Below are 10,175 nucleotides of genomic sequence, written 5' to 3'. Positions count from 1 at the left end.
ATTTAATATTTAATTATCGGGTATTTTATAAAACCGGTTCATGCTTTTGGATAGAAATTCAAAGTTTTGAATACATCGGTTATCGGATTTAAATTTGCATAGCATATCGGTTTGTCGGTTAAAAGTGATATCGGCCCATCCCTAATTATAACCTTCTCGCATGACTTGTATACATTTTTCTTTCATGAAACCGTTTTCGAAGAATAGTCTTGTTGTTGCATAGGTAGATGGTCACTGCATTAATTTTGCAGTGATAGATGGACGCAACAGCGTGACAAAAAATAGCATGTGATGTGTGGCTCGTGCGAGAAGACAATTCCAGTGTTTTCCACACATTATATATCAATAATAATTATTCATCATCGACGTGTTTACAAATGTTGCCAAATTTACTGGTTGTAGTATAAACATCATAACTGATGAACGAAAAGATCATGCGGATAACATGTGCACTAGCTGCTTTCAGTTATCGCATTATTTGAGTATTCAAAGAAGTTAGGACATTATACAATTTCGAAGTTTACTCTGATTAGTGATTATTATATAGTAACTATAACTTTGTGTAAAACTCATCGTTCCTCACGAATCGGGTGGCATACAAGATGATCCGTAGAGTATTGATCGGGATAGTTGAATTTCGTCTTGAGACATTTTCCACGTAGGTACCTATATAAACACCGTACAATGTTAGTAAATGCGGTTGAAGCATTATTTTGTTTGAACAATAAGACAAAGTAATTCTGATTTCCTAGGCTGTAAGTCAGTTTATTCTTGAAGTAATTTAGGAAAAATAATCGGGTTTAAGGTCAATCATAATATGCAGTTCACTGACAAGCAAATTATCAAGAGACAACTATTCGCTCCTTGGACGATAAAGACGTACTTTATTATTATGAACTACTTGCCTACCGTATATTTTGTCTGATGGTTGAAGAGTTTTTGAAATTAACAGAATTTGAAAGGAATTCGGTAAATTTTTATTGAGAATAATTTGTACCTATATATAGTAAATTATGAAAAAATAGTGTTTTATGTTAAACCATATACATAATAATAAAGAATTATGATTTATTGATTTTAGACTAACATCAGAGAAATTATTATTTATTGCTGTACTTACTATACTACCTATTTATTATTATCATTTTATATTGTGTTGTATTTCATTTATTTATTATTTTTAAATTATATTTGTCTTTGAAGCTTATATTTTTTTATGGTTGTGAATTATTTAAACCAACTAAGCTGATCAGATTATAGGATAAAAAATATATGAGAATGCCTACTATATAAACAATGAAATATTACCATAATTCATCAACGAAACTCTGTAAAAACAAAGAACAAATGTAAGATAAAGATTGATTTTGAATATTTTTAATTTAAATACTTAGTTTTTTTGCAATGTAAAAAAAAAATACTATAAAATTCACATGACTAACATGTATTTATATACATATTTATAATATTTCTATAAAGTTCGTCTTACTGATATAATTTTTTTAGAAATCTTTGATACTCATTTTTTATTTTGTGATGAGTAAAGTAATACATAATGTTTTATAATCAAAACATTCATATTAATTATAGTTTATGAATATTATAAAATTATATTAAGTTTGTACGGAGTTTTGATATAGGCAACATAATTATCATTTATGCTTACCTAAATACTACTCTACATGTTAAACTATTTCTGATTGTTAATACATTATTATCAACCAATTAAAGTTTTTCTTATTTTTAATCATTTAGAGATACTCATTCAAGGTACTAAACGTATTTTTGTATTTTAATATTCTTATTATACTTATATTAATATATTTAAATAAAATGTTTTCTTTTATGAAATAAACATTTTTCGTAATAAAAAGTATTCATTAAAAAATTATCATATGTTTTAACGATTTATAAAAATCATATTTTTATATAATATATAATATTACTATATACTCAGTAATTACAAATATTATTAATTCGATTAAAACTAATTATTATCGTGTCAGACATTCAACTTGTAATCATGCATCAGAAGGGATATTATTAATAAAAAAAAATATCTAACAATAATTATTCAATCAATTATACAGTTAAAGAAATTCGTCATTCAAAAAAGTGTTATTAATTCAGCAAAAAATATATTCTTAATAATAAGAAGAATAAGAATAACCTTATAAACTTAGAAGCAACAATGTTTTAAAATAAGAACTTTTACATACACAGTACACAGTTTATGCAAATTGTCTTAAAATTATTGTTTGTGCTTAATTGTAAGTTATTGAACTTATTTTTAGATTCCAAGTGGAGCAATAAATTATATGTTTTACAATGTTATATTGATGTAATATCAATAGTGAGATTTATAATATTTTTAAGTGACAAAACTACTGACATTTCCAACATCGAGGATAGTTTCTGATGGTAAATAAGATCTAGTTAGTAGTTAGTACTTAAAGGTCAACAGTAAAAATTCTTATTAGATACTACCTGCAGTCGCTGGTGCGGCTGTTGCTGTCAACATCGTCGTTGTCAAAACTAGTACTACACACTACAGTGTTTTCTGATCTCCCGATATCTATGTCAATAATTATATAAAACGACGACACTGATCGATTCATCGCCGACCAATAAGTTTCTGAGCGGATTATAAGATCACAACAATTTACTCCGACAGCGGAACTCCGTCGACACTACTCATACACTTTTTTTGTCAACGGCCTATAAACTAGACCTGTTGTTTGGTCTACGGTATACGGTCTGTCTGTCAGTTCATAACACGCAGACGTGTCTTCCTCCGGTTTGTGGACCTCATACCAAAAAAACCACTTGATTAACAATTTGTCAATCTACTCACACTATATTCTGACTACCATTGACCACAGCTATGATGGGCTAAACCAATATGTGGGCCGCTGGTAGCTAGAGATGCCAGTCAATAAAATCTACAACACCATCGTTTCTGTATCGTAATTATGTTTTCCTCTATTTTCCCTCTTTCAATAAAAAAAAACACAATTTGTTAGGCGTCGCAAGACGTGGGTCATGTACTATTCTCTTATTTTAAACGTCGGTAACCATGTGGAGGCCACCCCAAGAAATGTGGTATGCCGATCCCCGTGGGCCGAGCATTCTCCTTTTTTATTTTAATTTTAATTCAATTATTATTATTCAATTATTATTACAATTATTTTAATTCAATTTGCAATTATTAATAATATTATTTTTTATATACATATATGTTACATGTAAAATACAATCTTATGATTACCCCAAAAAAATAATTTATGTAAATACTTACTATAATATGTATACTTTAATAATTCAAACAATAATTTAAAACAATATATATATTTATCTAAATGTATTGGACTTAATTAGTTGAAATATCGAAAGCAAATTGTAGTACTGAGATAAAATATATCAATGAAAATGAAAATTATTTGAAATAAATAGAATAGAATTTTATTCATTCGGTATACAAATATTAGGCATATTAAAAAAATCGAGGGAAATTATTTTAAATATCATCAGCAGTATAAGTTGTTACACTATAATCGAAGGACAAATACGAAATCTATTTAAATGACCACAATATGATTTTGGTATATCAAAAAATAAAAATAGCATTGTTATAAATAAGCAATGTATTATATTTTTAATATATAATAACAAAACATAAAAATATAATTATTAATTTTAATAAATTGATTATAATATATGTTCTAAAGCACCTTGCAGATCACCATTTTAAATTTAAAAAAGGTTATGGTCATTCAAATTAGGTAATTAGATATCATTTATTTATATATAACCACTATAACATTGTCTTGTATAAAAACTGTTAAAATGGAAAAAATGCACAAAAGGAAAATAATTTTATAATATTATATAAGATTAATGTTATACTGTAGTTTATAATGATTGAATGAACGAAAGCTAAATACATTTTAGACTAGGTAATGTAATTTCTTTGGAAAGTTAATTAAAAATTATAGTGAACAATAATTGTGTTCTTATATTCTAATATATTTACTAACATTTTAACCAGTATTTATTCTCGTAAATATTATGTAGTATTATTTTTATATAATATGTCTAGGTGTAGGTATTAAGTTCATGAAGGCTAAGAACTACATGAACCTTCGTAGTTGAATCAAAGATAAAAAAAAAAAACTTAAATGCATTGATTTCATAACAAAAATCAATTTATAAAGGTTTATAAAAAAACTATATAGGTATTTGAATAATTAATGTAAATCTGTAAATAAAAAGCATGTAACTATAATATGTTAAATATTTTAACATCATAATCATATTTTAAATTTATTTATTATGTGCTAGTTTGTAACACATCTGGTTCATTAAATTTTTATCAAACCTTTAGCATATAAGGACAACTATTTATTATTACTTATTACTATAATTTTTTTTCTGAATAGATCTCAGTTGTTAGGCCATTAACTGATAAAATTATTTATTTGTTCCTAATATTGTTATGCTAATAGTACATTTACACTGAAAATATAACAAATAACAGTTCAACGCTTTCTTATAAAATGTGTTTATTTTTATGTTTATCGATAAAAACAGATAAGTCAGTCTTAGAAAATGGAAACATTTAACAACTGCTTCCATATTAGATACAAATCAATAGCAATAACGTATGTAACAATATAACAAAATTAAGATTAAATTCATGTTAAAAATTAACGTATTCGTTTTAAAATTTCACAGTGGCTCATTTTTTTGTATAAGGAAAACTTTCCCCAGCTGGTCCATAACTATCCTGTCCTGGGGCTGAGTAGGTATCTCCACCATTGCCACCAAAGCTGGAACCATGATCACTACCACCCGAGTAGCCTCCAAAACCTCCTGAACTTCCACCATATCCTCCAGAAGTACTTCCTCCGAACCCACCAAATGAACTACCACCATATCCACCCCCTGAACTTCCACCATATCCTCCAGATGAACTTCCTCCAATTCCACCAAATGAACTACCACCATATCCACCTCCTGAACTTCCACCATATCCTCCAGATGAGCTTCCTCCATGTCCTCCTAAAGAGCTTCCTCCGTATCCTCCTGACGAACTTCCTCCATGTCCTCCGAATGAGCTTCCCCCGTATCCGCCAGATGAACTTCCTCCATATCCACCTCCTGAACTTCCACCATATCCTCCAGATGAGCTTCCTCCATGTCCTCCTAAAGAGCTTCCTCCGTATCCTCCTGACGAACTTCCTCCATGTCCTCCGAATGAGCTTCCCCCGTATCCGCCAGATGAACTTCCTCCATATCCACCTCCTGAACTTCCACCATATCCTCCAGATGAGCTTCCTCCATATCCACCAGATGATCCTTTGTGATGACTAGCAGAATATCCACTAAATAAAATTCCACTTGAAGAACCACCATATTTTCCTGAAGAACTTCCATAGCTTCCTAAGGAACCGCCACTGTAGCCTCCTGACGAACCACCGTGACTGCCGAAAGATCCACCGAATCCTCCTGATGAACTGCCATATCCACCAGAAGATCCACCGAATCCTCCTGATGAACTGCCATATCCACCAGAAGATCCACCGAATCCTCCTGATGAACTGCCATATCCACCAGAAGATCCACCGAATCCTCCTGATGAACTACCATATCCACCAGAAGATCCACCAAATCCTCCAGATAAGCTACCATGACCACTAGAAGATCCACCATATCCTGCTGATGAACCACCATATCCACCGGAAGATCCACCGAATCCTCCTGATAAGCTACCATGACCATCAGATGATCCACCATATCCACCTGATCCATGATCGCTGGAACTATATTCATCGGATGAAGATGGTCCGCTGCTATAACTGTTTGATGAACTATCGTCATAGCTACTACCACCATGTCCACTTGATCCAGAATCATAAATACCAGAAGTTCCATGACCTGAAATAATTATATCAATTCATTGCGTCAATGAATATTATTTACGAGGTTATTTTATAAGTTCACATTCATTTTTTCTATGATCTTACCACTATATGAATCATCTCCGCCACTACCATAACTACTGGAGGATCCTCCGTAACCACCGGATGAACTACCATGATCATCGTGACCAGAATAATGATCATCATGGTGTTCGTAATGGTGAACTGGTTTTTTTACATAAATTTCTTTCACGATGGTTGGCACATGAACACGAATGTGTACACTGTAAATTTAGTTTGAATGTTATAATCAACTTTGAACTTTTAAGTTACATAAAAAAATATTATGCATTCCAAGTATTACAATAAAATAATGAAATGAAGGTATATGAATTATAAAATATACCAGTGGAAATTATAATGTAAATAAAATTAAATATACATGATAGTTGTTGTTTAATTGTTTTTTTTTTTGCTATATGATTAAGAATATAATTAATACATTAATACCATTGCATGCATATTTTTGTAATTTGAGGGTTCACTAAAATGTAATGAACGAATCATGAGCAACTAAATCATGTTGTATATCATAAAGGTAATGTAATGTAAAGGTGATGTATATCATATAATTATATTATTGTCTACTACTCATTAAGTGTTTAGTGATTGTTTGTCCAATTAATTTCAGTTTAAAACTGTATATAATGTGATACATATTATACTGAGGGTAAACAGACAATTATTATACTTACTGTTCTTTTTTGCCGAATGTTGCATATGTGGTGTCGAATGTGCAGGCAATTGCTAGGAAGCAGAAAACCTGAAAATACGTGTAAATATTGTAAAGTTGTATTATACGATGCTCATGCAAATATGACTCGGTGTTCCGTACACGAGAAGATGGTTACATAATAACGCGTGTGTCGTAGGCGTGAGAACGTATTTTTTTCTACTTTATCTGTACAAGAAGAAGAACTAGTTTTTAGGAAGAGCACATTTTATCGCCCTGTCGCTTCGGCCGGGTCATCGCGTGCGACCGGTGAAAGGTTTCCAGTATTCGGGCAGGTCGCTGTTGAGTGAAAGTGATAATATTCTGATGATAATAACTTTATACAGAATTGTATTATTGATAATTTGGAATAGCCATTGAGATGATGGTTTTTTAAAATAATATTAATAATAATAATTAAAAAAAATGGGAAGCCATAAGGCGCGAGTAACTCATGCGTGCATCGTGCGTGATACATCATGACTTTCCCTGGCGGGGGTGGATAAATAATTGTGAATAGATAATTATTGCGCGTGTCAGGAAGTAAAATTTTATATTATCGTGATCGAAGATAATGATATGTATTATGTATGCTTAGAATGTTGATCATGAATATTGCCAGATGCGAATATCGAATGTATCGATACGCATAATACTATTTTCTATTTTTTAGAACGCCGTACCTACATGCCACAAGTCCATACACGTGACATAAATATACGGAGATGATCGTTTTTTTCTTCTTAAATTTGATTACTACGCTATGAAAATAAAATTAGTCATTCAAGGGGTTGAATACATGAGTTGTATTTGAGTGGACGCAGGAAGTTAATTTATATAAACTATTACTACTATTAGTAATTTTACTATATACCTAATGATTGTAAGAATCCTTGTTTGGATGACTTTAAGTCAACCACAAATATTTCACGTATAGGTATCGGAAAATAGTGGTTTATGCCAACGATAAAATTCTTTCGAAAATGATTAAATTGTCTATTAATTTTATTGCCAAAAACGGCAAAAACCATAACACACTGTGTTTCGCTCTGAATCGTTTATAGAATGTGAAAATTGTTAATTATTTTTGGATTGAAAACTACTACACACGCTCAACACATCCAGCCAAGATATATATATACCAAAAACCAATTCCCGCGAGACTAAATCCTTACCGTAAACATTGAAGCGTGACGAGTTATCGTCACAATCCTAGCATTTTAACGAAGCGAAACGAATCCAGAACAAGTTAATCACATTTTTAGTTCTATATTCGGGCTTTTATAGGATATAAAGTATCGATTTGAATTATTATTTATTTTTGTAAATTTAAATAAATATGAATTATTTTAGTTCTTAAAACCCATTGCTATATCAATTTTTTTAATATCACATAATGTATGCTTATGTTATGAGAAACAATTTATTAAATATTGGAATATTGGAATCGTTAAATATATATTATGTCGTACAGTATCCACCATTTTACTTTTAAAAGGGAGTGTAGTACGTAGAAAATGTGTACTATTTAAATTGTAAAGTAATGTTTGTACATTATGTTATATCAAAGAAAAAATATTATGTTTGCATAACTTATACTAACCACGTACTAACTAATTTAATTTATTTCTCGTTTATATCTAAAACTGTAGAAGTAATAAATAAATGTATTACGTTGCTATGTAAAGATTTTTTTTTTAAAACAACTATTAATATAGATCGTAAATGTTTAACTTATTTTGAAATTGTTGATATTAAGAAATTTCAGTTAATGGTTGATTAGATAACAAGATTTTTGTAAATATAATCCAAAGTAGGTCGAAATCGGATCATTAGTTTCGTCGTAACGTTTTCAATAGATTCTTAAATATAGGTATAAAGTACATAAATTCTTAACTCCATTTTTTATTTCATTAAAAATTTTAAAATGGTATGAATAACCAAAAATATTGAAGAGTCGAAGATATATGTAAAATGAAAAAAAAAATGAGTTTTATCAGAATTAACATACAACTCAAACAATGCAGTCATTTTAATTTATAACTCATAAATTATTTATTTAATGAACAACTTGTTTAAAGTAAAACATTGAACACCCACGCTTGTCAGTTGTATGTATTGAAATGTCTACATTGATGAATGGATAGATCAATGAATTGATTCAAGGCATAGTTTGGTTCATAGTCATTAAATCGTACTTATTACCTTCTTATTCATTTATTTTAAAAATATATTGTGTTTTAATTTATAGTATTTTCTCAAACTGAGTAAAATAAACAATTTTAACATTTGAAACGTTTCCAAAAATTAAAGTTAATATTAGCTAATTATATATAATTTAAAAAATAGATTAGTAAAATAGTAAGTATTTAAAGTGGTGTGTTTAATAATTGACAACAAACGTGATTATTATTCATTATGTTTATAAGTTTTTACAAAATTAATATTTAATTAAATTATAATTTATTTTGTCAATCGATATTGTTAATAATCTATTGTATTGAAATTTTGATAAGGTTTTTATAGGAAATTAAAATTATTTTGATAAAAATAAAGCTAACTTGTTAAAAATTAAGTAACAAACTAAAAATGAACAAAATGAACAAAATAATAATTCATAAATTATTGAATAATTACAAGTACAGTACAATCTGGTACATTTAATGATATGATTTGATGATAAATACTTAAATTATACTTTAAAAAATACCTTAAAATTATTATAAATAAGAAATTTAAACAAAAATTATATTTCAAATAAATTATAAATATTTGATAATATTTTTATGCATTTTGAATAGTATATCCTTTGCGGTCGAATTCCAAGAAAAGAATAATATAGAAAATTATTGAGGAAAATATTATAGAATAATAATATTATAGTGTAGTTTTTTTAATTATCACACCGCGTTATAATAAAAAATAACATATGTTGTATAACAATGTGTTGTTTACTTACTGCGATTGATAAAGTGCCCATGTTGAATACAATATAATATTATTGTCGGAGGTTAGGAACGTCTCAACTGCAAATAGATGTTATTTGTTATACTCTCGTGTATGGCAATAAAATCTACACCGAAACTTACTACCGATATTATACAGGGCACTTGTGGTTATCAAAATCACCGGTGAACATGTGAGTAACCCGACCGGTGTCCAGCGTATTTATATCATCCGAAAGTCGCCAACTATCAAAGTCGAGTTTCTGGTGGGGCTCCCGGCAATTGTCGTGGATCAACTGCAGAGTCGTTAGATAACAAGTCTCCTCGACGTAGGTAAAGGTAGGAACGTACCACCACTGCAGCTATAATATTAATAATGTTAATAATGATTAATAGTATAACGCTATGGGGTGGGTTAATTAGAGGTTATGGACAAAATGTTCTCCAATAATAAATAATAATTATATTACAGATTATTATTATTATTATTATAATACGAATATTAAAATTTTTTTAAATTAAAAAAAAATATTAAGA

At 29.2% G+C, this 10,175-nt stretch overlaps 1 protein-coding gene across 1 annotated transcript; it reads right to left on the bottom strand.

The window, feature by feature from the left end:
• Window positions 1-4,545: 4,545 nt before the first annotated feature.
• LOC149057751 (uncharacterized) lies at window positions 4,546-9,900 on the bottom strand. Its single transcript, XM_089223743.1, has 5 exons — window positions 9,783-9,900; window positions 9,653-9,719; window positions 6,677-6,744; window positions 6,027-6,205; window positions 4,546-5,937 (listed from the first exon to the last, which is right to left on the bottom strand). Exons 2-5 carry the CDS (start codon window positions 9,671-9,673, stop codon window positions 4,739-4,741), a joined length of 1,467 nt encoding a protein of 488 aa, XP_089079869.1. The 5' UTR covers window positions 9,674-9,719; window positions 9,783-9,900; the 3' UTR covers window positions 4,546-4,738.
• Window positions 9,901-10,175: the final 275 nt, after the last annotated feature.

This window comes from Diuraphis noxia, unplaced genomic scaffold (genome assembly GCF_037042655.1).
Source record: "Diuraphis noxia isolate RWA-SAM2 unplaced genomic scaffold, SU_Dnox_SAM2 contig0003, whole genome shotgun sequence".
Lineage (NCBI taxonomy): Eukaryota > Metazoa > Arthropoda > Insecta > Hemiptera > Aphididae > Diuraphis > Diuraphis noxia.
The sequence above is the reverse complement of the archived record's forward strand: the minus strand, read 5'-3'. Positions and strand labels throughout refer to the sequence as shown.

What these genes read in the sequence shown, in the direction of transcription:
- LOC149057751 (XM_089223743.1), bottom strand. Translation starts at nt 9,673, where the DNA reads ATGGGCACTTTATCAATCGCA. An exon ending in TGGGCACTTTATCAATCGCA is followed by an intron (nt 6,745 to 9,652) that starts GTAAGTAAACAA and finishes ACGTATTTTCAG; the next exon opens with GTTTTCTGCTTCCTAGCAAT. An exon ending in ACATTCGGCAAAAAAGAACA is followed by an intron (nt 6,206 to 6,676) that starts GTAAGTATAATA and finishes CTAAATTTACAG; the next exon opens with TGTACACATTCGTGTTCATG.